Raw genomic sequence first — 27,672 nt, 5'->3', positions numbered from 1 at the left:
TTAACCATCGAGAGGACCTTTACTTTTTTCTTTTTATTTCATGGTATGAAGAAAACAGACACATAGCTTAGGGTTGAAGATTGTAGTAAGTTTAATGGAAAAGCCCAGTATCAGCCAGGGCTACAACTTTACATACAATACAGCTGGTACGCCGGACAGGACGTCCGAAGGAGATTATCGCAGGGTGAAAATGAGTCACTGGGCACCACATGTCAGCTGCTGAAAAGCTCTGTGTGGCCATCTCCACCACATTACAAGAGTCATTCCTATGTTAGCCAGTCATATGGTAAGCCTAGTAGTACCACGGCTACCATCCCTCCTCACCACCCCAGCCATCCAGGAAAACAGAGGTGTAGTAACCACTGGGTTTTCCAGATGGTTAAAAGCCACACAATGCCTCACCTTGCAGTTGCAGCCGCCATATGGTACCTTTTCACACAACTACTGTGTCATTGCTGGTTGTCTGTGAGCACCCTCAATAGCATATAAGTCGGGTGCTCACAATTTCAGTACACATTCAGTGGTTCCTGTTGACAATCCCATTTAAAAAACAAAAGACACACACACACACATACACATCCTGTGGGTTGATATGTCACAGCAGGTGCACATCAACTGAGAAATCGATGCTTCCCAGTTGACGGGAGTAAAAGGGATTCAACAGCTTTGTGTCTCGTACGTTCCCCAGTAATAATAATAATAATAATAATAAAAATCCTAACTGAAGGAATTGTAGCCTCTGGTTGCAGCAGCTCAAGGCTCACATTAGCTCGCATTCAGCAATGCATAAACATAGGTTTCTTAGCTCTAACAAACCTCGGGAACAGGAAGAAAACTTTTGTTTTCAGTGTGCGAGAGGATTTGGAAATTTAGATATACACTCCCGCAACAAAAGAAAGGTCAGCTTCACAGCTTTAGTGCTACTAACCGGGATGAATGGATCCTGCCCAGATTGCTTCGTTGTAGAATTGAAGCAGTTTGCTCTTGAACCCAGACTCCACCCCTGGGGCTCTCGCTATACCTTGCTTAGCGCCTCTGGCCCAAACTGAAGCCCCCGCACTTCTACTTTAGCAGCATTCAAAGACCTTCAGCCCTCCCTGTGAGCCTTTCTGCAGCCGGGCCACAGAGCCACTAAGAGACCATATCAACCGGCTTTGTCGACTTATCATGTAGAAGGACTTTCCCCATTTCCCTGGGACCGGATCAGCTGTCTTGCTCTCTCTCCGACGTCGGCAGGTCACCGACTCCAGTAAAATTCAGCTCCTTACTGTCAGCTCTCACAGAGTTCAGGTTCGAACCGAGAACTTCCGAGGTGAAAGCGTTGGCCTGAAAGCCGTCTTCCCCTGCTGAAAGCGAAATCCCGTTCATGTAAGTCTCCAAATGTCTCAGCAGCTGCTTCGGGTTTCTTTTAGCAAATGCCTCCACTTCTGCAAAAAGAAAAATAGAAAGAGAGAAAGAGAGAAAGAAAGAGAGAGAGAGAGAGAGATGATACAGTGGTACCTCGAGTTACATACGCTTCAGGTTACAGATGATTCAGGTTACAAACTCCGCTAACCCAGAAATAGTACCTCGGGTTAAGAACTTTGCTTCAGTATGAGAACAGAAATTGTGCTCCGGCAGTGCAGCAGCAGTGGGAGGCCCCATTAGCTAAAGTGGTGCTTCACGTTAAGAACAGTTTCAGGTTAAGAACAGACCTCCAGAACGAATTAAGTTCTTAACCCGAGGTGTCACTGTATCTGGTAGGAACATGCTCTGAAGAAGTCAAGACACCCGGGTTGGAAAAAGGTTAGCCATTTTGACTTCCAGCTTACCTTCCCTGTGAGTAAAGGCCACTTTTGAGCTTTTTAAGCCAAGTGCAGGGTTGGTGCTGGTATCAGGGTAAAGGTTTATAAAGTTATGAAGAAGAACATGGAGAAAATGTACTGCAAACCTGCACGGCTATGAAAATGACATTTTGGAGAGGAGTCTAGAAGCCAAGTAAAAAGTTGCTTTCCAAATTCTTCCAGTCTCTTTAAGCAGCTATGGTCAGGGGAGTGTTCTGCAGGTTCATGACTGCATCTTGCAAACACAGAATTCAATACTGGGTGCAGCATGTGGCAATCCAAGAATCACATTTTGGAGTCCTGATTTTTAACAGAAGGCAGGAGCTTTGAAGATGCACTAGCTTGAAGATGCAAGTACAACTGAAAGCTCAGAAATTCTGCGCATGCAGAGAGTGCCTGTACACACACACACATATAATTTATTACATTTATATACCTCCTTTTCCTTTTCCTCAAAAAGAATTGTGGGACTGTATAAGGAATATGCAAACTTAGGCAGATTTATTTAATTAATTAAAACACCTGATTAATCAGCTAGAATTTCTTTAATTAGGCGTCAGACCTAGCTTCAGTTATGCAAATTCAACAAATGCCAGCACATTTGCTTTACTTGCCCAGTTATAAACTGACACATAGCATTTGCCTGCAGCACCATATTCAAGAATCAACGACACAAACATTTATCTCCGCACATGAGACTGATCATGGCAATCAGCTCTCTCATAAAGCAACATACATGCACGGAACAAGGAATTGTTATACTATATATTTTCTTTCTTTTGAACAGGACTAAAACAGCCCACCTTTTAGAACAAAACCAGAGTCGGAAATAGTCTTTTGTTGTGCTTTCCAGATGTTGAAGAGGCGTAAAAATACAGCCACGTACAAATCATTTAGCACTGCAATGACTTGCTGCCTTCGATTACACTCTCTGAAAGAGACAAGTACAACAAATTTACTGCCAGGGTCATCTTTCCTATCACTGGGCCTTATTAACAGGAAAAGACAAAAGGGAAACGACACACAAGGAGCTGCTTTATACCATTCAGACTTCTGGTCGATCTGGCTCAGTAATGTCACTCCATATTGGCTGGCAAAGACTTGCATTTCCGTCACTAAGAGCATGCCTTCGCTTGCCAAGAAACATTTCATTTTGCTGGGGGGGAAAGACAACACTCCTCTGGAATTTAAGGTAAAACAAGGGGGAGTTCACACACACCCATGTCAAAAGAAAGCCTGAGATGATGGCCCAGCGAGTGGCGCTGTGGTCCAAACCACTGAGCCTCTTGGGCTTGCCAATCAGGAGGTCAGCGGTTTGAATCCCCATGACGGGGTGTGCTCCCGTTGCTCTGTCCCAGCTCCTGCCAACCTAGAAGTTCAAAAGCATGCCAATGCAAGTAGATAAATAGGTACCACTGTGGCAGGAAGGTAAACAGCGTTTCCATGCGCTCTGGTTGGAGGATCAGAAATTCTTCCTGTATGCCACAACAACAGGAAGACTACTCCTCGTACAGAGATCGAAACAACAGGATATCCCAACAATTGAAGAATGGCAACAGAAAGTATTGGAGTATGCGGAAATAGCAAGGCTAACTGGAAGAATCCAACAGCAGGACGATGGGAAATTCCAAAAAGAATGGTCCAAATTTATGGTATACTTAAGAGAAAACTGTACATAAATAAAGAGACTCACAGGACTTAAATAAAACTCATAACGTTTATTGTAAACATTTGGGTAGACCACAAGATGTAATGCTGTATTGTAATAATGTATGTCCAAAGTATAATACAAAAATTTATTAAGGAATTATAGACACTAATAGAATGTATATATAGTAATCACACTTAAGCAAGAGCAATGTAGCGAAGCCAGAAGAGGGGTGGAGGGAAGTTAACTCAGATAAGATATAGATTTAAAGGAGAAATATTGTTAAGCTGTATTATGTTAAAGATATTTGGGGAAATTTAATAAAAATTAGGGGGGGGAGAGAAGTGGTTTTGTCCTGCTGGCCACATGACTTGGAAAGCTGTCTGTGAGCGAACGCCGGCTCCCTCAGCCTGAAAAAGAGATGAGTGCCACAACCCCATAGTCACCTTTGACTGGACTTAACCATCCAGGGGTCCTTTGCTTTTTATTATGTGTGCTAGCCATGGCCACATGTGGGGATAATAATACAGGTCTACCTTGGAGGCTCACAGTAAGGGTCACTACAATACCAGGTGTACATGAAGCACTATGAAACCCACGTGGTACAATGCATGCATCCGAAGAAATAAGATCTTGGCTTACAAAAAGCTAAGGCAACAATAAATGTGTTAGGTTTGATGGTACTAAGGAATTCTAGGCTGCTTTTAATTCTGTAAGTGCCCTCCTGGCAATCTTTCCTCCTCCCCTTTTCCAGAACTGACAAAAAAATGGTCACCAATTTCTGCAGTACGGACTGGCAGGAAGGAGGTAGTCTTTCCACATCTTGGAAGAGGATGAATAGGGTTGTCACATTTTGTTCTCAAAAAGTCTGGCATCTCGGGCACTGAGCATGTGTAAAATCCCCCCCCCCCCCGAGCAGAACAAAGCTTTGAAGCAAACGCACAAAGACCTAAAGCAGCTCCTCTTCAATTCCCCCTCCCAATTAATTCCCCCCCCCCATCTTCTGCTCCACATCAATTCCCTTTCATTGGCCTTCATTTATCATAACCCCCAAGGCACCACTAAATAAAATTCCCCACAAAATTATACCCCCAAAGTAATATCCTACCCATGAGCTGCCCTGAATTAGTTTGCTTTTAAAGAGACATTTTTTTAAGTCACTTTAAAACCCAAGCGTCAGTAAGTGGTGTGATTCCTGCTACGTGCCACATTTGCAGCAATGCACTCCCCCCTGAAAACTTGCATTCCTAAGCCTCCTTACTAACGAGTAAGCCCATCCAAACATAGCGAGGCTTACTCCAAAGTAAGCATGCGTGGCTTTGGGGTACAAATGCCTCTCCAAAACATCAGCATGCCCCATGTCATAAACTATGGTTTAATCGTGAATGTGCCTCAAATGCTCAAGTTGTCTTACTACATTAAAAAAAACAGAACAAAAGTAGTCATAAACAATAAATGAAACATCAAAAAATGCACAATTTTCACATAAATCGCAAGATCTAAAATGAAGATACAAAAAAAAAAAAAACCAGCAACAACTCCACCCCAACAAAATACCCCCAAACATCCCAGCCGAAGTGTGTTCAACAGCCTCAGCTTCTGTAGCTGGAGTCAGTCAGGACCCTGCCCTGCCATACCAGGCCAGGTGGAAAAAACTTGCAAGGCAGAGAGCAAGTCTTCCAGGACTCTTCACACACACACAGTGCATGATTTGTCGTGATTTACCATTCAAACTAACCACAAGTGGTAAACCAAAAATATAGCAAGGCTTGTTTTTCAAGCTGCAAGCCCTATTCAGCTTTGCCATCCCCCTCTTTCACAATGGAGAGCACTGGGGGAAAGGTAAAAGTAAAGGACCCCTGGATGGTTCAGTCCAGTTGAAATCAACTATGGGGTGTAGAACTCATCTCTGCTTCCAGGCCGAGGGAGCCAGCGTTTTTCCACAGACAGATTTCCGGGTCGTGTGGCCAGCAGGACAAAACCGCTTATGGAACACCGTGAGGGAAACCAGAGTGCATGGAAACACCGTTTATTTTCCCGTTGCGGTGGTACCTATTTATCTACTTGCGCTGGTGTGCTTTCGAACTGCTAGGTTGGCAGGAGCTGAGACAGAGCAACAGGAGCTCACCCTGTCATGGAGATTCGAACCGCCGATCTTCCAATCAGCAACCCCAAGAGGCTCAGAGGTTTAGACCACAGCGCCACCTGCGTCCCCTACTGGGGAAAACATCATCTGAGGAGTGGAGGTGCCTGCTTTCTGCAGGGATCAGCTGTGTGATCAAATTTCTCACAGGGATGCATTGGCTGAATGACAGGAGGATGGCCCACCTCCTATCAAATTTGGCTCACACGGGGTAAGAGTAGATAAGGATCTAGCTTGCAGTGGGCCCTCAATTTAGCTGACTGACCTGTCAGTTATGCTTACAGTCCTGGATCTTCTGTATTCGTGGAATTTTTCAAAAAAAATGTATTCAATATATTCCCAACATTTTACGGAAGCGGTACTTAATTTCCACGCCAATGTAAATGTTTTCATTCTTCTTGAGCTGCATGGTTCCATAGCAAGGAAAAGAGCGGCAACAACTTGAACACAGCTCTACCATGCCATCCGTAATAAAAGAGATCTGCAACGAACTCACCTGGAAAGGCGTTCTTCCCTCAGTACTTGGATTACAATACGAGTAATATTGACAGACATCACACAGAAAGGGAAATTCTGTAAAGGAATTGGAAATACATTTTTAAAAAGTGTGCCCTGTCCCTAATTAATAGGAAGTAAAATTCATACTGCTTTTTTCTTTTTAGCTCACTTATATATGCCTGAATGAAACCCCTACACAGAGATTTGGGTCAGTTTCTCTACTTGACCTTACATTTAAGAAGCGAGTCAAATTCAGGCAACATGTTCTGGTTTTAGATTATGAATCCTTTCAACAGATATGCAGATTTGCTTTGTTGCTTTTATAAAAAAATCAAGTATGACCCATTTGACCTGAAGTTGTGGCATTTTCTCTGTTCAAAACATCTCAGAGCAAGGCTCTGGTCCCAGCTCTAGTATCTTAGCTGCTGTCTCACTGGTGCTGTCTCAACCACAAACCTGACACACTGGTACTGCAACCTAAGTGGTGCCTTTAGAGTGCAGAACACAGCATCTTACAACATCCCGTCAGCTGACCCCAAGCACCAATCCTTCTCAATGGGCCTTTTAATGTTCTACCCTCAGAACTTGCTTCTTGGTCCAAGCAACTCGAGTCCTAGGAGAAGACCTCGCTTGGCTAAGTCTTCTTCTCTGTTCCTTTGCTCTGTTTCCTCTGCTTTTCAGAACCGAACTTTAGTTTTATTGATTTACATACAGTATTTATTTTTTAAAATAATCATTAACAATAAGAGTTGAATCCAGACATAGTCTCACGGCAGACCCATTGAAATTGTTGTCTATTACATTTTCAGTTTATCTAACTCTAAGCATAGCTATGTCTGGATCAAACCCTTCAGAGCTTGGCTTTCTGTCATTCTTGCCCACTGTTTAGGACCAGCTGTACCATTGGGCATGGTAAGACAGCGGCTTCAGGCGGCAGATGATGGGGAGCAGCAGCAAGGTGTTGGAAGGACACAACAGTGTGCAAAGCCACCTCCAAAGCTAACCTGCCGCCCTCAAGAACAAATCATGCCTGCCCTGGACTATACAGCATGCCCTTGACCATTCTGACTGACAAGCAAATAACACTGCAGTCCCAAAACCTTACCCCTGCCATCCCTTACTGACTTTGCCTATTTGCATTCACAACATAGTAAGTTGTAGTATACTGGAAGAGAGCGGATATGTGATTAAAATCATGTTTTCACCCTTTGTGATTATTGGTACTTCCTCAACTTGCTTAGAAAATGGGAAAGGGACTGGGGTGGGCCTTTGAGAGGAAAAGGGAGAGGAATTTCAAGATCATCCAGCAGAGGTCCCAGGACCTCATTGTTCTTCTGCTTCCCTCCATTGGGGGTCCCTGAACCAATTCTGCTTTCCTAACGAAGCATAAGTATTAAAAATGCAAACTCCTCACACAAAACCCAAATCACAGAACCAAAAAGAAATCAAGAAAACTCTAGTACCCTGGTATAATTTATTGTAAATTAAAGAGCAGCAAGGTTCCAGTTAGGCTGTTTGCAGAATACTAACTTCACGTCAATAGGAAAAGTACTGGTAAGACAATTTGGGAAAATGCTGTTAAGAGCAGGGAGTACCAAATCATAAACCCACCAAGCGTAGCTGACCTGCCAAATAGGAACATAAAAAGATATGCTACACCTGACGACCTTCAGAAGTTTTGGGCTTGAAAGGTAAAAGAGGTAAAACTCCCATCAGCACAGCTGGTCTGGAAGGCACCATGTTCACAAAGGCTCCACCAGACTGCCAGCTGAGATGCTAATGGCTCTTTTTTCTGGACCTCCAAAAGCCTCTGGTGGGACCAATTTTAGCAAAAGCCTCGAGACACAATGGGAGCATCAGCTACATTTCAGCATCTTATTATGCATTAGTTTCCACCCTGTTTCCCAGAAATGCCTTTCAATAAGCTAATGGAAAAGGTGGTGCTTAAATTTATTTTATTCTCCCCCAATAATTTATTGGTATTTTTATTTGGGGAAAGGGGAGGAGAGAGAAATACAAGCAATATCATTTCAGCACGAAACGTTGTTGTACTGAACATACAAATATCAACCAGCCTCTTCAAAAAAGAAAAGAAATCTAATGCCACCTTTACTGCAAAAAGATCTCTGCCTTGGTCAATCTAAGATATACCTACTAATACCATATGGCCATTTGCATTTCTATCAAGACCTAGCCTGGATTCTCAAGGCCAATGCCCAAACTTCCACTCAAAGAAAGCAGCATAACCCATCAAAATTTTATGCAAATACCCTCAATCCTGGATCAGAAAGCAGTTCAAACAAGAAGGTTTCAGGCTGAAGGTTCAAGTATTGGTAGTAAAATCTAAACTGGATAGTTAAAACAATGGTGGGACACCTGTGGCACGCCAGATGTTGCTGGACTTTAATCTCCACCATCCCTGAGTGGTCGTCATTCTGGCTGGGACTGAGGCATCCAACAACATCTGGAGCGTCACAGGTTCATCATCCCTCTCATCTACAAAGCACAGCCAAAGGCTCCTGAAAGATTCAGCCAGAGATTGTTTGGATACTGGAAACATTATGGGGGTGCATAGTATGGCAGACGGGAATAAGATTATATTGGGGTGGGGAGGGAAGAGTAGAAGGAAAGGAGAGATGAAAAAATTAAATGGCTGAATTCAGAGCTAATGGCCAACTGTGCTTTGCCATTACAGGCATGGATTTTTTAGAGACTAAAATACCCTAATTATTAGAACATGAGATCTCCCAACATGTAGTCCAAGGAGATGTAGTTAAAGGACCGAACCATTTCTGGGAGGCAGTTCAGACAAAAGCAGTCGACACTAGGAATCTTTCAAGCTGATGATTTAGGCTGTAAAAAAATAAAGGCCTTCTGTTATAACCAGTAGGAGACCAGGCTTGCAAAGTTATCTCTCCCACAGGTTTTCAATAACATTTCAAAAACCCGAGCTCAGAAAAAGGAAACGTGCCTGTGTTTCGTGATGGGATAACTTGAAAATCTCTCGAGCTACGGGTAATATCCGAGAATCCATTACAAAATATAGTGTTTGCATTAATCCTAGCATTCCAGTCCCACGTAGGTCTGTGCCAGGATCCATCCCTTAAGTATAAAACACACAGAGAGAGACAGTTAAGCCAAGGCAATAAACGCTCTTACACAGGCCATATTTGTGAATGATTGCATGCATAAAGCTACATTAGAGGATTGTTAATTGCCAAGGCAAACCCAGAAAGGCAATGCTAAAATTAATGTGGCCTGATGAAAACTTGACGCTCTCTCTCATGAGCACCCAATACATCATTTCCGTTATGTAACCATACCTGAATGACTCCAAATTGAAAGCCACAGGAAAACGGTGATCTGAATTACGGAATGAAACGTTCTGGCCTGTGAGTTACAGCTTATCTCCAAGGCGAATGCAATAGGGGACCAAGCTTTCTAAAAAAGACCATCTACTCCCTGAATGAAGTCGCCCACTCAAATTATTCAGAAGTCTTTCTTCAAATGCCCCAACTTTCTGAGGCAAGGCGCATGGAAACAAAGTATTGGCACCCCGGTTGTGGAAAGGACTCCCAGAGACATTCATCTGGCACCCCAATCTTCTCCCAAGTTTTTAATTAGATGGGTTTATTGCCTGTTGCTGCATCCTTGTTTTTATTGATGCTGCTTCCCATATTCAACAACTGATACAGGACAGCAGTCAAAGCAGCCCCCAAAGTGTTTCACCTGCTTTCACTGTATCTTGTCCTGTATCTGTTGCTGAATACTTGCATTTGCAATCTGTAAAGCGATATATACATTTTAAAATAAATAAAATAACTCCCATTCCCTCCAAGGTAATGTGATGTTAGTATTAAAATATAACAGAATGTTAAATAAGAAACTCCTTACAAATCACGTATATAATGTCTGTGGAAGCAGGCCTATAAGACAACTACCCAAACTCAAAATATTCAGGGTTTTTGAAATGTTACAGTGGTTCTTGAGGATTATTTCAAATAAAGTGTCAAAAAAGGGAAGTGTGAGCAGCTTTTTAAAGGCGTCTGCTGTATCTTGCAAACAGGGAACTCACTGACCTTCCCCTGCAAATAAATGTACAGCATGCCAGATAGGAGCGGCCCATAGATCTTTCCTGGGGAAAAATGCATGTTCCTCTTCCACATGTTACAGCAGAAGCAAAAGTCATACCATGCCAAGCTCGTATGAAGAATATTGTTCATGTACTTCCTCCATACCTTGAAATCCCAGGTCTTCCCAATGGGCTCCATAACGGGCACAATCAAAACGGGACCCCGTTAGTTTCTTGTAAATCGTTTGCAGGATCCTCATGTGCACTTTTTCATTGTTATCCAAGCCACCTGTTGAGGGAAATAAACTTATTTTCTCTGCTTAAATGAGTCTCTACTTTAGATACATAAAGCCCAAGTTTAATCCTTGGCATCTTTGCATAAAGATGTGTTCTCTGCCAAGCAGTGGCCTTGAGTGAGGAAGAGTGCAAAGAGGAAAGGAAGCAAGGCAAAATCAACTAAGACCAAGGTCAGGCTCCAGCAAGACCATCCGAAACAAGGCAAGGTTCAGGTTCTGAAAAGGCAAAATCAACTGGAAGGGACAAGGGTCATGCAGTCCCACCCACTGCAACGCAGGAAGGTCAAGGCCAAGCAGGCAGCACCCTGCCTGCATCCATGTGATGTTCAGGCAGAAGAGACAGATCAGCAGGCTCCAATCACATTACAGTGGTACCTTGGTACTCAAACAACTTGGAACCCAAACACTGCAAACCTGGAAGTGCTCTGGTTTGCGAACTTTTTTTGGAAGCTGAACATGCTCAGCTTTGAGTGCCACACTTCCGTTTTGAGTGTTATGCTGAGGTGTATCTGTTTTTGCTACTTATTTTGAGTTTTTGTTTTGGCGGTTCTCTTTTTTTTTTGTTTTTTCTGACTGTGTGGAGCCCAGTTCAGCTACTGATGGATTGATTGTGTGTCTGCAGTACATTGTTTGTTGCTTTCATTTTATGGATCAATGATCTCATTACATAGTAAAATTCATGTCAAATGGCTGCTTTAGTGGTCGTTTTTAAAAGTCTGGAACGGATTAATCCATTTTGCATTACTTTCTATGGGAAAGCGTGTCTTGGTTTTGGGATGCTTTAGTTTTGGAACGGACTTTTGGACCAGATTCATTTTGAGAACCAAGGTACCACTGTACTTCAGCAGCAGGTCAACCTAGATTTAAATAGAACTGGCTGTTGGAATACAGCAACACAACCTCCACAGGCTGAAGAGGCGCTGGCCAAAGGTACTCCTCTTGGGCTGCAACTTCTAGGCCAGTGGGGACACCCAGAGCCATTTCTGGTGACAATTGCCTCTCCCACCCAGACACCACCTCCTCTCCCAGAGATGGGGAGTTGGGACTGCAGGGTCACGAAAGTATCTCAGGCAGCAGGGAGAGAGACCTCTGCCCAAACCATTGGGAGAGCTATTGCCAATAAAAGCAGGGAATACTGGGCTAGAGAAAACAAAGGCCATATAGAAGCAGTCTGCTGTGACTTTATATCAGGGACGCGGAACCTGCAATCTCTCAGGTGTTGCTAAATTCCAGCTTCCATCAACCCCAGCCAGCATGGTCTATAGCAGGCATAGGCAAACCCGGCCCTCCAGATGTTTTGAGACTACAACTCCCACCATCCCTGATCACTGGTCCTGTTAGCTAGGGATGATGGGAGTTGTAGTCCCAAAACATCTGGAGGGCTGAGTTTGCCTATGCCTGGTCTATGGTCAGGGATGATGGGAGCTGGGAGTCCACCTGGAGGGCAAGAGATTCCCCAGCCCAACTTCACAGGACTGGATAAAAAAGCTTTATACAAAGGTCAGACCATCATTCTATAGGGCTCAGTACTGTCTACACTAACTTGGTAGTGGCTGTCCAGAGTTTTCCACAGGAATCTTTCACAGAGATGCCAAGGATTGAACCCATGGCCTTCTTCTGCAGATGCTCTTCCCAAGAGCTGCAGCCCTTTCCAGATATTTAAGACATGGCAATATTAAGTAGGCGGACAGTCAGAAAACCGGCTACTGGGAAGATGCTATCCGCAGCCACAGGAAGCAAAACTTACACTGGGCTATCGCCAAGGCTAAGTCCCTCTCACTTTGCAGCTGCTGGTGGAGACGGGGAGGGCCGAAAAGGAAATGGGCAACGGCGGCCAGTCCTCTCCTTCGCACTGTTGGCTGAATCTTTTTCTGAAACCAGGAAAGTTAGAAAGAATTTAAAAGTGTGATGGTACATAGGCAAAGTCCTCCCTAACAACACTGCTGAGAAAAGGGAAACAGACCACTGCTGCAACTGACCATATCATAGATCTTCATTGACTTCCAGGGTTGCTGTTTTTCCAAACTCAGTTTGGCAAGGAGCGTTCTCCTGGCAGGCAATCTATGCATTATGTGCAACCGACATTTCATGTCATAGTTTTCTCCTAGGCAAAATCCTGGCCTGATCTCCCTCATACTCTGAGCTAGGTAACAAAAAGGACCACTTTGAACCTGGCTGTGGATTGACATTACCCTTAGTAGACCTTCTTCCTGTTTCCCTGCCAAAGAGAGGATTTTTTTTCTGTGGTGACAACCAAAATCTGGAACTCCTTCCTTAAGCATACCTGCCTAGGCTTTCCTCACTGCCATCTTTTAGGCATCAGACAAATTCTATTTTCATGGACCATTTGGTGATACCTAAGATCTTTTTACTACCATTAGATATTTTTATCTTGTTGCTCATTTTGCTGTTTTATCTTTTGTGATGTTTCTGGGTGGTTTTGAATCAGATAGGTGCATTTTTAAAAATAATAATAATACTTGTTTGTATGGTTTTGTTTTGTGCCTTGTGGGTGCTTTAAATCCCTTAGAGAAAGTAAATTTTACTACAGTGCCCTATATCAGATAATAATAATAATAATAATAATAATAATAATAATAATAATAATAATAATAGGCCACCCATCTGACTCAAGAATGGCTCACAACAAAATATTAAAAGCCAATAAGACATCAACCATTAAAAACCTTCCTGAACAGGGCTGCCTTCAGATGCCTTCTAAAAGTCAAATAGTTGTTTATCTGTCTGCCATCTGATGGGAGGGCATTCCAGAGGGCGAGTGCCACTACCGAGAAGGCCCTCTGCCTGGTTAGATGCAGACACCTAACAATACAATCCTTCAACCATTTAACTTGGCTCTTAAGCGTGCTTCGTTCAGTTGAGGTTAATGGAAATAATAACTGTTAATTTACTTATAGGCAATAATTCTATATCTATATAGCTATATTAGAGGACCTGCTTTATGTCAATAGGCAGGGATTCTGAAGCACAAATAACTTGAAAACATCTAAACTCTCCTGTTACAGAAACCTATAGCCTAGAACCCAGCACGTTACAGCCCTATATACAGGTGAAACTCGGAAAATTAGAATATCGTGGAAAAGTTCGTTTATTTCAGTAATTCATCTGAAAAGGTGAAACTAATATATGAGATAGACTCATGACATGCAAAGCGAGATATGTCAAGCCTTTATTTGTTATAATTGTGGTGATCATGGCATACAGCTGATGAAACCCCAAATTAACAATCTCAGAAAAATAGAATATTAAATGAAATCAGCAAAACAAGGATTGTAAATAGACCAGTATTGGATCTCTGAGAAGTAGAAGCATGCATATGTACTCAGTGCTTGGTTTGGGCCCCTGTTGCATCAATTACTGCCTCAATGCGGCGTGGCATGGATGTTATCAGCCTGTGGCACTGCTGAGGTGTTATGGAAAACCAGGAAGCTTCAATAGCAGCCTTCAGCTCTTCTGCCTTGCTCGGTCTCATGTCTCTCATCTGTCTCTTGGCAATGCCCCATAGATTCTCTATGGGGTTCAGGTCAGGCGAGTTTGCTAGCCAATCAAGCACAGTAATCCCATGGGCATTGAACCAGGTTTTGGTACTTTTGGAAGTGTGGGCAGGTGCCAAAGTCCTGCTGGAAAATGAAATCAGCATCCCCATAAAGCTCGTCTGTGGAAGGAAGCATGAAGTGCTCCAAAATCTCCTGGTAGACAGCTGCGTTGACCCTGGACTCAATGAAGCACAGTGGACCAACACCAGCTGATGACACGGCTCCCCAAATCAACACAGACTGTGGAAATGTCACACTGGACTTCAAGCAGCTGGCATTGTGTGCCTCCCCATTCTTCCTCCAGACTATGGGTCCTTGGTTTCCAAATGATATGCAAAAGCTGCTTTCATCAGAAAAGAGATTTGGGGAGCCATGTCATCAGCTGGTGTTGGTCCACTGTGCTTCATTAAGTCTAGGGTCAACGCTGCCATCTACCAGGAGATTTTGGAGCACTTTGCTGATTTCATTTAATATTAATAAATAAATGAACTTTTCCACGATATTCTAATTTTCCGAGTTTCACTTGTCTCTGTTAGGAAAAAGGAGACGGGGTGGTGGAAAGGAGGGGAACTAGCTAAATCATGGAGATTTAAGCTCCTGGGCTCTGGTAACTCTATCTCTCCCTGACAAAATGAAATAGGAATAAAGTACCTCGGAAGTGCTTTAAGAGCCAAACAGGAACCATCAATGCAGCATTTTCAATGCCTAAAATATTTAAGCAGGATGGCTGTCAAATCAATCCTAGTTGGCACATACATACCCTGCAGTCTGAGAGATCTGCTGTTTGGAAGTATTGCAATGCTTCATTGAAAGAGATTAAGGGTATTGGCCCTAGAGGCCTCTCCACAATTCCTACAGCCACAAAGAAGAGAAGAGCATTTGTTTAATTCATGTTCATCCCACTGTTCCTCCCAGTGGAGCCTTACAATATTAAAACAACATTTTAAAAAACAACAGCCACCTATTTTTAAGAAGTATTGTACTGGAATTTGTGTTATATTTATTTACTCATGCATACATGATCTGGAACCAGGGAGAAACAATAGCATTGCCAAGTCTGCCAATAACACCTAGTTATAGCCAAGGATCTCTTCAAGTTGAGTGAAGACGCAACGGATTGGCAGATGAGATTCAACATATGTAAGTGTAAAGCGATGCACACAGTGAGAAAAATAAAATCTAACATTCACACATATGCTGATGGGGTCTGATTTGTCTGAAAAGGTCTTATGCTTGTAAGCAGATAACTTAATCAAAATGTCAGCTCGTACTGTAGTAGTGCAAGCTCATAACTGGGAATCGTTAGGAAAGGGATGAAAAATACAACTGCTAGAATCATAATGCCCCTATATAAATCAACGGGGCAACCCCATTTGAAATGGCATGTGCAGGTCTGGTTGTCTCATTTCAGAAAGGATACTGTCAATTGGGAAAAGATAGAAAATGAGGCAATGAAAGCAATCAGGGGGTTGGATCAGTTACAAATAAGGAAAATGTGTTTGGACTTTAGTCTCAAACCTTTGAAAGCTGAACTATGGGGCAGGGTAATGTTAATTGCATGAATGCAATTAACTGTGTTGTTTTTGTTATGTTAATAGCTGTGGGAAAGCTTCAGCAGCCTTGGAACTGTAGTGGGGGAAGTTTAACTCTCTCCCTGACATAGTCCAAGCGAAGCTGCTATTTACATTTCAAGGGAAGCTTCCATTGACAATGGGAGAGGCAGATTTTGTAGGACTGTGGCAGGGAAGGAAAGAGTTACAATCTCCCAACCCCACCTTCATAGTTCCAAGGATGCTCAAGCTTCCCAGGAATACTATTCATGTAACAGAAACTGTGCACTTTAATTGCATTCACACAGCTAAAATTGTGCCTAGTTTAGCCCTAGCGAGGGATATGAATGATAGGAGTGAAGCACAGCTCTACAAAATAATGATTCTTTCTGAAACAGTGGAAGAATCCACAAACAATCATCAAGGTTCTTTGGTCATATTCCATCATATCAAATCTATGATCTTATTTCAGATTTAATCATTTGCTAATGCCCTGAAGATAATCAACTCTACTGCCTAGAATTCAGCACAATGCAAACTGCAAGCTTTGGTTTATCTCGACGTTTGCTTCAACAAGCAGGTTTTATGTATAAATATATATCTTACAGGCAGGTTTTATATATAAACATGGTAATATATAATGTAATATATAAATATAAATACTGTTATGTGTGTATGTGGATAGGTAGGCAGGTAAGTAGGTAGATTAGATAGATAGATAGATAGATAGATAGATAGATAGATAGATAGATAGATAGATAGATGATAGATAGATAGATGATAGATGATAGATGATTGATAGATAGATAGATAGATAGATAGATAGATAGATAGATAGATAGATAGATGATAGATAGATAGATATAGATAGATAGATATAGATATAGATAGATGATAGATAGATAGATAGATAGATAGATAGATAGATAGATAGATAGATAGGTAGATAGGATGGATAGATGATAGATAGATAGATAGATAGATAGATAGATAGATAGATAGATAGATAGATACATAGATAGATAGATGATAGATAGATAGATAGGATGGATAGATGATAGTTATCAAGCATACGTATCTTGACACAAACATGCAGTTGATGTCATTCACTTGACCTTTCAGAAGCCTCAAAACTGATAGATATGCTCAGAGTAATTCAGGACGAATTAGCACAGCAGGCTTATCTGGGCTGCACAGGCTTGTAGGCTGGTCACATTACTCTTTGTTTGCAGGCCACCTTTGTGTGGCCTTTTAAAAAAAACTTTTTAAAAAAATCTTTCATTTTTCACAAAGGAAAAAGAAATAAATAACTTTACAAATCTTAACATAACGATAAATGACTATGATTTCCGGTTCAAGCTGCTTAATACACTTATGTAGATTACAGTGTGCAACTTGCTCAGCATTACATAAGTGAGCATGGAAACAAACGCAGCACCGTTTTGTGTTCAGAGACAGGGAAACTAGGAGCGCACACCCTCCATGCTCACCCTTTGAGCTGAAACCATAGAGAAAGTGGAAGCAGAGAAGAGACAACCTAAAGCATCGTTCAGCAGGAGTCCTTGTTGTTTAGATCACTCTCTTACCGTTTTCAGCAAGAGGAAGCTTTCGGCTGAGCCTGTGTGTTCTCCTTTGCAAAAGACCACTGAGTTCTAACTTCCGCAGCAAGAACTTTTGAGAGCGACGCAAGCAACAAGACTTTGGTCTCGGGCAACTTTAATGTTTCTTCTTTAAAAGGCAAGCAATACAATTTTAATGCCAGGGTGTGTGAGAGAGAGCTAAGTTCCCCTGGGAGGTTCACCTGGTGCCTTCATTACAGATATTTAGGAGCCAGGAGAAAATAGTCCTCATCTCTCAGTCCTCTGGCTGATTAAACAATCAGGAGCAGGGTTCTTGTTTTGCTTGTTATTATGTTATTGTTATAGAAATAATAAAACTGGAAATTGAAATGTGTTTGAGAAGGGCTGAGTTTGCAAGAGAACCATGAGAGCAGGGGCGTACCTAGGGGTTAGTTAGGTTGGCCTCTGCCAAGGGTGAAGGCACAAAAATTGCTCCATTCCAGTTTGGCTCAACATGGCTAATAATAATAATAATAATAATAAATTTTATGTATACCCCGCCCTCCCCGGCCAGAGCCGGGCTCAGGGCAGCTAACACCAATAAAATTTCAGTAAAAACATAATAAGAAAAAAAGAAAAAGAAAAAAAACTATTTAAAATATAGGTTAAAATGCAACTTAAAATGCAGCCTCGTTTTAAAAGTGAAAACCATATGGGGAGGGAAACATAAGGATCAGACTGAGTCCAACCCAAAGGCCAGGCGGAACAGCTCTGTCTTGCAGGCCCTGCGACAAGATGTCACGTCCCACAGGGCCCTAGTCTCTTGGGACAGAGCGTTCCACCAAGTTGGGGCCGGTACTGAAAAGGCCCTGGCCCTAGTTGAGACCAACCTAACCACTTTGCGACTTGGGACCTCCAAAATGTTGTCATTCGTGGACCTTAAGGTCCTCTGTAGGGCATACCAGGAGAGGCGGTCCCGTAGGTACGTGGGTCCTAGGCCACATAGAGCTTTAAAGGTCTGCCTGCCAGTCCACATGAACTCCCCAGGTCATTCCTCTGCTGCTCTGCGAGGCCAGACGAGGTGCACAGGCTCTTTCTGGCTGCCTCAGCAGAGGAATCCAGTTGCTGGTGTGAGCCATCACAGCAGCCCTTGCAGGACCCCCCTCTCCAATCAGCCAGTGGCGCTATTAAAAGTGCGAGTGGAGCGCCCATCAGAGCTCAGAGGGAAGAGAGAGGAGACAGTGGGCAAGAGCTGCAGGAGGAGGAAAAGGGAAGGGAGGCAGGCAGGTGCACTGACAGAGCAGAGCAGACCCAACCCCAATGGATGCAGAGGAAGTCACTGACGGAGCGCGAAAGGCGACAAAAAGCAAACCTTTTGAGTTTCTGGCCATGGTCTCTCCCAGCTTTGGAAGCACTGATACATCTCCTTGCTGAGGGTGCAAGGGAGCCTAGGTACACAGAACAACATGCAAGCGCTATTGCCTTAACTGTTAAGAACAAAGGAAGGTGGGAAATATAAGGAAGATGTTGTGCCTTGTGATTAAACCAGTAGAAGCTAGCAGAAGGAAGTGTCACCATACATGTATGTTTCTTGCAAATGTATAAATGCTTGTGTTTTTGTCATATTTGGTGTGCTACCCCTCAAGTACTTGCGGTTGGGGTTGTATTGCACTGGCCTTGCAATGCCTTCATAAATGTCCTCTTTGACTGACAATAGGAGTCAGGATCTTACACGTCAACCAGGCTGAACCTACAGGGTATTGGGTATGCATTTTTGTGTTTTTATACTGTAAACCACTCTGTGATCCCTCTTCAAAATACCTTTCCTGCTCTTCTCACAGATAGTAAGTGAAGGTAAATTAAGCGAAGGTTTCAATAGTGGGTCATCTATCAAGTACACCTCTATCAAAAAGGGGGGAATAGGAAAAAAAGACCTTTAAGAAGGTAAAACTCCAAAGTGCATTCATGCAGCATTGCTTAAATAAATCACCACTAGGAGCTTTCTTTCACCTCTACTTAGTTGACTTATCTAAGAGTCCAATTACGTGCCCATTTACTTAAAAGTTAAGCCCTATTGGACTTTTTTCCAGTTGGCATATGAGGGTGAACCCACTTATGGTTATTGCAATTCTGCAGGGCATGGAGAGAGAAGTTCTCTCCCTTCCTAATAACATTTGAACCTGGAGTCCTCCAAGGAAGCCGAAAAGTAGAAGATTAAGGACAGATAAAAAGGAAGTGCTTCTTCACACAGCTAACAGTGGAGTTTGCCGCTACAAAGTTGGTGGTGACAGCCATCAACTTAAGATGGCTTTGAAAGAGGATTAGACAAATGCATGGATAAGTCTATCAAGGGCCAGGAGGTGAAAAGCTGCCTCCAGGATCAGAGGCAGTGTGCCTCTCTGCAGAGAAGTTGCCGGAAAACAACAGCAGGAGGGGGATACTGTCTTCCTGCATTGCTTGTGAGCTTCCCAGAGGAATTTGGGATGTGGGAACTGGACTACCTAGATCTGTAGCCTGATGCAGCAAGGTTCTTACGTTCTTAACAAGCATGCCTGGTATCAGAGCTGGGGAAAGCACAATAAATGTTTAAGCAAGAGGACTAGATTGACTCAAACATGTACTTGGTTGTGTTTGTTAAGTAAATTATGTTACCTACAATTGGTTTTCCCCCACCGAGAAGTGTCAGCCTGAAATGGTGCCTATAATATGGCCAGAGGCAGATTTCAGATCCTGCTCTTTTATGGAAACGATAGGATTTTATGCAGGAAGCCTCACCGCAATCTCATTAAGGCTGCAATCTGTAATCTTAACCTTTAATTCTACAATCAATTAAAGAATGAAGCCACTTTAATCCTGCAGTCCTTTCTTCATAAAAAGCAGAGCTTCAGTTTACATACCACAGGTTCGGTTAGAATCCCATTCTGAAATTCTGGTCTTAATAACAAAAAAAAAGTCTGCCACAATTTCAGCTAACCCAGCACACTTTTCAACATGGACCAGGAAGTTTACCTTTTTTAAAATAGCTATTATCAAGTATGTTCATTATATTTTAAGCTTTCCTGTTAAATAGTCTTATGTACTCTCTCAAGTCCTGCCAACCTAACAGTTCAAAAGCACGTCAAAGTGCAAGTAGATAAATAGGTACCACTCCAGTGGGAAGGTAAACGGCGTTTCCGTGCACTGCTCTGGTTCGCCAGAAGCGTCTTAGTCATGCTGGCCACATGACCCGGAAGCTGTACGCCGGCTCCCTCAGCCAATAAAGAGAGATGAGCGCCGCAACCCCAGGGGTCCCTTTACTTTTACTCTCTCAAGACCCCTTATTATCACCTTTAACATTGGCCCATTTCAATTTATGAACTCTGGATAATTCACTCTTCACATATTCCATGGTCGCAGGGTCTGACTCTGTCTGCCTTTAATAACTGTACATCTTATTTTTTTAATAAAAAAAATCTATACCTAAATATTGATAAAGAACAATGCTATTGGTCCATTTAAATTTGTTGCCATCCAGAAGTTTTGAAGGTAGATTTGAGAGGGTTGAAGCAACATTAATCCTGATGCAGTTCTCCCTGCCCTCCACATTAAATTTATTTATATATATATATATATATATATATATATATATATATATATCTGAATATGAAGCATATAGTAAGTGTATGTGTACACACACACAAACACACACATTCAGAAATGCCATGGTGGAAGAATGATTGCATAGTGCACATGCAGGCATGGTTTGTATAGAACACTAAATCCATGGTTTGTTTAGCTTAATTGTGGTTTGTTTGTATGTCCAAACCCACCCCAGCTAACTATAGTATCTGTGTTAGGTTTCTTGTGACGTTCAAATCCATTATCCCCATTTGTTTCGATGCCATGCCCCAAGACATGTGACAATGATACAAAGCAAACCATGGTTACTTTGCTCATTTATGAGACTGATCCTGGTTTGTTCAACAAACGTGGTTAAAATCACACCTGAGTTTGCCTACTAGGTTTTTCATGAGTACCGAGTTTCCCCCATTATCATAGCGTTAAACATACCAGTAAGCAGCAGCTTATTTAATTGACTGAACAAAATACTTGAAGCACTAGTAACTTATACATAGCTAATACTTTAGAACTTGATAATTCCCAGACTGAATCACATCCAACATTTTCACACCCACCACATACTATTCTTAGACATGTTTCCTGCTCTTTGACAGTACCTCCAGCACTTGCTTTTCTTACAGTCATCTAAATTCATCTATTGCCATGTTTAACTGGTCCCAACGGCAAAGGAAATGTCATTGCTTTCATACCTTCCGAATGGATGTTTGCCACACTGTCCCATTCTTCTCGAGCTCGCAGAACCTCCTCACTAATATCTAGCAACAAAGAGAAAGAGAGAGACGAGACAAAACATGGAACCGCTTCTAAAAGAGCAGTTTTAAGGTGAAAAGCGGCTCCTTTTTTTGAAAAAATAAGTCCTTGCCTTGACTGACAATAAATTTTGACTATTTTGTGCGACAAGCCAGGGAAAAGGCCACAGCTCAGTGACAGAGCATCTTCTCTGCATGCAGAAGATCCCAGGTTTAATCCCTGGCATATGCAGAGAGGGCTGGGAGAGACCCCCTGTCTGAAACCTTGACTGAGCTGCTGTCAGTCAGTGTGGACAATAATGAACTAGCTGGATCAATGGTCAGACTTTGCATAAGACACTTTATGTTCCTAAGGCAATCTGCTTGCACTGGATAGCAGCTAATGTCTTTCCTCCATGACAGGTATGGAGCCCCGGCTTTTGAGGCACAGCGGCAAGTGGTCAGGTGAACAGAGACAGCGGATGAGGAGTCTGTTGTAGACAGGCTCCGTTCCCCCTCTGTGCGGGCTCCACATGTGCCCCCTTGCTGCCCGGTTCACCAGGGAGGCGCAACACTTGCACTGCCCCGGGTTCTAGCAACCCATGCTACACCACTGAGAGGAAGAGATGAGAATCAAGGGCCAACTCCAGTGACTTGACCAAGAGGCCAGCTCCACTGGGCTCTTCCTTAACTGTCACCTAGCAGCAGCCATTCCATCAGGCAGCAACAGAGGGAGAGATGGAAAATGGGGTCCATGCCATTGGATCTGAAAGACCAGTTCCATTCAGCTGCCACTTTTCCACAGCTGTTTCCATTCAAGCTAGTCATTCGTAACTTTAAGAACTGGTGCCTGAATTTGTGGCTTCCTCAGCTCTCCACCCCTCATTTTCGTAGTTGTGTCTTTCAGACTGTAAGCTGCAGAGACTGTGTTTTCGATCTTATGTGAATCAAACTCTGAAACACGGGTATTTCAATGGATGCAAACACACCCACCCACAGCCAATGGTGACCGCTCCCCATTACTATCATGAAGGCTTTGTACTCACAGCAAACAAGTTGTTTGACTTATCTGCTATGATCAAAAGCTGTAAGTACACAACTTTCTCATTAAATATCATAATAACATAAAAAGAGACCTGCTGTCCAGCATCCTGTACCCACAGTGGCTAAACAAATGCATATAAGAATTCCACAAACAGGACCAAATTCCTACAGGCCTCTCCACAGTAACAATTCCCGGAAACTGTCATTCAGAGGCATAATGCCTCCAACAGTAACATTCACTAGGTTTCACCCAAGGGCAACACTTACTTACTTTGAAATTTTGGATTCCACCTCTCCACAATGCCTTATGGCAGCTTACAATAAAATACCCATAATAATAATAATAATAATAATAATACAATGATGCCCATAACCCTGCCCACACTCCAGTCAAAATAACATCCAGGATTAAAATATTGCTTAGGAGCATCAGATTCCTAACACAGGAGCTAAATTAGCAAAGGATGGTTTGGTTAAGCTCACCCGAAGAATTAAAACAATCTTCTCAGTGGGATCAAAGGTATATGACCCAGTTGCTGACAGGATGATGACTATAGCTCCTTCGGTGTGCCATTTCATCAGAAAAGAAACAGAACTCACAGCGGAACATTCAGCTAACTGGAACCATACCTGCTTCTCTGCACCCGTTGGGTGTTGCTGACAGAGACTGCAAGAGTCCATTCTGCTTCAAGGCAGAAATCTGAAAGAGGGAGAAGTCATCAGAATGTAAAATGCCACATTAACCTGTTGACGGACTTCTGCAAAATATTGTCAAGGCTAATGCGTCTGAATGCCTTTGGGCTGAGATCGGGGCTACTTGGCAAATTGCTACCGCCAGCTTCAATTTAAAGTCAGCTTTGGAATTGGTGCCATCCTGTCCGCCGATTTCCATGCAGACAACTAAGCGATGGCGGAAGCAGCTAAGAAATCATACTAGCATGGAAGAGCTAACTGGGCTGGGTGGGAGAATGAGGACTCCAACCACTATTTCTTAGACTGAACTGCCCCCAAATGTGTTGCTGTGATATAGCTCTGGCTGCTGTCACTCATACCCTAATAACATTAATTCAGACGAGACTACTGCACATGCGGCTGCCTTTGGAAAGTGTTTAGAAATAGCAACTGGTTCAGACTGTGGGAGCAAGACTGGAGCCGCCCACATAAAGTGCAGTATTTCAGTTTTATGTCAACTGCACCAGTGTCTGGTAGGCATTTACGCCCAATGCACAGCGCTGATTTTGATCTTTAAAGTCCTAAGTGGTTTGGGGCTGGGACAGCTTCTCCCATGATTCTATCCACTCACTTAGATCATACTTGGTGCCCTCATCCGTCTCCCCCTGTCACGTGAAACGTAAGATTATGCTGTTCTATGAGACAGGGCCTTTTCAATGGTAGCACCTAAATTGTGGAACTCTCATCCTAGATGGCTACCTCATTAATAGGGTTCAGGTGACAGGAAACTATTTCAGAGGACACTAGATAATCATTTGGCTGGCTTTGGCTGTGATCACAGCAGTAATCTTTATAATGTGGCTTTTTTCAGCAGCAGCATGCTATACTGCTGCTAAGTTGCCTTGTAAGTACCAACGAATGGAAAGCTGGGTTTCTTTTTTATTATTATTGCAAAGGACTTTACATTGAAAAGTGCTATAGACATTGTGAACAGTGCACTTGTGTATCAATGTCTTTGCCATTTCAAAGGCTGCAGGTGCTTTATAAGAGGCTTCCCTTCAAGGTTTTGGGGAAGGTACGACTGACCACAAGGAGCAATAGCTGTCTGCCTCCTATAGAAATAGGCTGATCTAAGCTGCCTCCTACTCTACGTTCCATTAAAATTCCGAAGAACAACTAAGGGTGCAAGGGACGCGGGTGGCACTGTGGGTTAAACCACAGCACCTAGGACTTTCCGATCAGAAGGTCGTTGGTTAGAATCCCCGCGACGGGGTGAGCTCCCGTTGCTTGGTCCCTGCTCCTGCCAACCTAGCAGTTCCAAAGCACATCAAAGTGCAAGTAGATAAATAGGTACCACTTCGGCGGGAAGGTGAACGGCTTTTCCGTGCACTGCTCTGGTTCGCCAGAAGCGGCGTAGTCATGCTGGCCACATGACCCGGAAGCTGTACGCCGGCTCCCTCGGCCAAGAAAGCGAGATGAGTGCCACAACCCCAGAATCGGTCACGACTGGACCTAATGGTCAGGGGTCCCTTTACCTTTACCTTACTAAGGGTGCCTGCTTAAAAATACCACATCTGCATATTTACAAGCAAACTATTAGTTGCACTGGCGCAGCCTTCCCCAACATGGCACCCTCCAGATCCTTTGGACTACAACTCCCATCAGCTCCAGCCAGCACAGAAGGCAGAACTAGTGCAATTAAAAATACACACCTTACTATGCTGGCAGAAACAAAATTCCTTATTAATATTCCATTACTGCAGATTTAAATATGTTGGTTACACTACACTACAACTGTGGTGCTATATAGGGATCGGCTGTCTGAAGAGCTGGTGCAGCATAGCGGCCAACAGTGCAGGCCAGGAAGTCTCCAGTTCAAATCTCGCCTTGGCCAGTTAAGAGATTACACTTACATGCAAAGCTTTGTACGCTGGAAAAGAAACCACTTGTTCTTCATTCTGGTAGTTGCCAGTGCTGCATCGGTTCATACCCTAATGGAAACAATGAAATCATAGAGTCACCAGAGAATGAATTATCATCTCGGAGTCCCAAAGGCACCCAGGTTTCTATGAGGAAATGGAGAACATGGTTAAGCTTTATGCAGAGCTGTACCGGGGAACATTTGTCAGTTGTTTAACATAACAGAAACTAAAGAACAAGGAACCACACTTTGGATTTAGGGCGAATTGCGCAGGGCCAAAAACCACTATCTGGTCACCTAGTCTTGGGGGACCAACTTAAGAACAAAGGAGTGGTGGTTGAATACAAAGGGCAGGGAGAATATTTATGTATGAGTGGATGAGTGATGCCACTCATGCAAACACCCTCCAAGAGTACTCAGATGAAAGCAGGTGTACCTGCTTTATACTGAATGAAAGAGAACATCTCCACATCCACAAACCAAAGCAGATGGCTGCACACAGGACCAGCTGGTAACCACACAAAAGCTGCCCTAAGCTCCTTTGCATCCTATTTTTCTATCAAAGAAAATGAATACAGAGTTTCCACCCCAAAACATAAAGCATATTAGACAATCGTTAAGTTTAGATCAGGGGTAGGCAACCTGCATCCTGCCTAATGCTCCTAGACTAAAACTCTCTTCGTCCCCAACCACACATGATGTTGAGTTGGGAATCCTGAGGTTCCCCATTCCTGATTCAGATATTTGTTTGCTAAACATCAAGCTCATTTTGAGTATATTATCTTAGTAGGCCTTTGCAAGACATCTAGCCCAGTGTTGTTATCCCCATATTACAGATATGAAGACTAAGGTCCAGAGAAGGTAGCTTATCTTAAGCCCCCTCCCCAGCTCAGTTCACAGCTGAAGTGAGATTTGAACTGCAGCTTCCTATATCTCATTCTCTTAGCCACTATCTCTCATACCACAATGACATGTTTTTTTCCCCTAATACATACAGATGTCCTAATTTTTCCAAAGGTTCAGTACATACCACTGAACTTGCAGTTCCCAACATTGCAAAAAGTGTAGTGTTCCACCAGATGAAATTGGAAGCTACACTCTCCAACCTAGGAGCTTCTGCATGAATACAGTATTCAACATTTTGGGGGAACATTTTCACTCCTACTGCACCTATGCTTTTAACAACTGCACAGGCAGAAACCAGCAGGTACAAGCTTCTCATCTGGAGATCTGCAGCTTACCTTCAAACACACACACCCATTTTTTTAACAACAGAAAAGAACAGTTGCAATTTCTCCAACCTGCTTCCCCTCTGTGTTGTAGTAAGATGTGCTGAACAGCAGGCAGGAGGAAGGCAAAGGGGGCAAAATAAAAGCCTTGGAGAAGCATCAGTTGCATCGGGCAATCTGAAGGTGCACACATGGCCTTCAGGTTGCTTCCTACTACAGTGGTACCTCCGGTTAGGTACTTAATTTGTTCCGGAAGTCCGTTCTTAACCTGAGACTGTTCTTAACCTGAAGCACCACTTTAGCTAATGGGGCCTCCTGCTGCTGCCGTGCCGATTTCTGTTCTCATCCTGAAGCAAAGTTCTTAACCTGAGGTAATATTGCTGGGTTAGCAGAGTCTGTAAGCGTATGTAACCTGAGGTACCACTGTACTTGAATATCCATGCCAACCATTTCGATGGCTAATTCTGGTAGAAGGGAGGAAGAGAAAAATAAAAGTGTTACCAATCGCTTCTTTGGCTTTCTGAGGGACATGCATACCAGGGATTCTTTTCCTTTTTTTGCAACCCAAACTCAGCCCTGGCACCTCTCAGGTGGGCACCATTGCCATTCTTAAGAGAACGACGGAGGTGTTCACAAGGAGTTCTGGCACCCCCTTTCCCTCCACCCCTAGAAAAATAGCCCTGTGCATAACCACAAAATATACCCACTAATTTCACAGTGAACACAACAAGCCTCCTCAGAAAAAGACGTTGGCTGCTATGAGGCCAATCTAAATTCAGCAAAACTGGACAACCGCCCCCCACCATGCCACCCCTCCCCCCCAAAAAAACTGATCCCCCTTTTTACTCCCCTCCCCTTTCAAACAGCCCCTCCCACTGTGGCCCCCAAACTAATAAGTCCTACTTGCCACCCCCCAAAAATATATCCCCGCCCACCATGGCCCCCAAACCAATACGGTTGTCCTGCCGTCCCCCCCCCTTTTTTTACTCTTTTCCTTAAGGTCAGATACCTGGGAAGGAAGGGTAACGCACGCAGACACACACAAGCCCGTACACGCCCCCTTCCCCCTCTACAGTGACATAGTTGCATAGGTAGTGACACGTGTCTACTCATTCCCACATTCGCAGTCGCGCGTCACGCCCCCCCCCCGCCTCCCTCAGTTTCCCCTGCCCTTCCCCACACATCTCCCCCACAAATAACGCACCCACGGAGGCGTCATCCCCGACAAGCCGGACCGAACGACGGGCTTCCCCCTCCCCCCACCTCAGTTTTTCCTCCAATCTGTGCTCTGTTGCTAACCCCCCCTCCTGT

General features: G+C 43.4%; 2 protein-coding genes across 5 annotated transcripts in view; both read right to left on the bottom strand.

The window, feature by feature from the left end:
- Positions 1 to 27,672, bottom strand: part of FEZ1 (fasciculation and elongation protein zeta 1) — a 186,277-nt gene that overhangs the window by 54,626 nt on the left and 103,979 nt on the right. The gene's annotated exons all lie outside the window — the stretch shown is intronic.
- Positions 68 to 27,672, bottom strand: ELMOD3 (ELMO domain containing 3). 4 transcript variants are annotated; one of them, XM_081891118.1, is made up of 11 exons: positions 27,566 to 27,672; positions 25,125 to 25,202; positions 23,170 to 23,239; positions 21,457 to 21,522; positions 14,798 to 14,889; positions 12,228 to 12,351; positions 10,351 to 10,473; positions 9,084 to 9,214; positions 6,111 to 6,187; positions 2,627 to 2,754; positions 68 to 1,427 (listed from the first exon to the last, which is right to left on the bottom strand). In XM_081891118.1, exons 1-11 carry the CDS (start codon positions 27,578 to 27,580, stop codon positions 1,204 to 1,206), a joined length of 1,128 nt encoding a protein of 375 aa, XP_081747244.1. In that variant the 5' UTR covers positions 27,581 to 27,672; the 3' UTR covers positions 68 to 1,203. The 4 variants fall into 4 exon arrangements, with proteins under 4 accessions (XP_081747244.1, XP_081747245.1, XP_081747246.1 ...); XM_081891119.1 differs by lacking the exon at positions 27,566 to 27,672 and adding an exon at positions 27,371 to 27,501; XM_081891120.1 differs by lacking the exon at positions 14,798 to 14,889 and having other exon boundaries at positions 27,566 to 27,622.

The sequence above is a fragment of the Podarcis melisellensis genome (genome assembly GCF_964234715.1).
Source record: "Podarcis melisellensis genome assembly, chromosome: 15".
Taxonomy (NCBI): Eukaryota; Metazoa; Chordata; class Lepidosauria; order Squamata; family Lacertidae; genus Podarcis; species Podarcis melisellensis.
The sequence above is the reverse complement of the archived record's forward strand: the minus strand, read 5'-3'. Positions and strand labels throughout refer to the sequence as shown.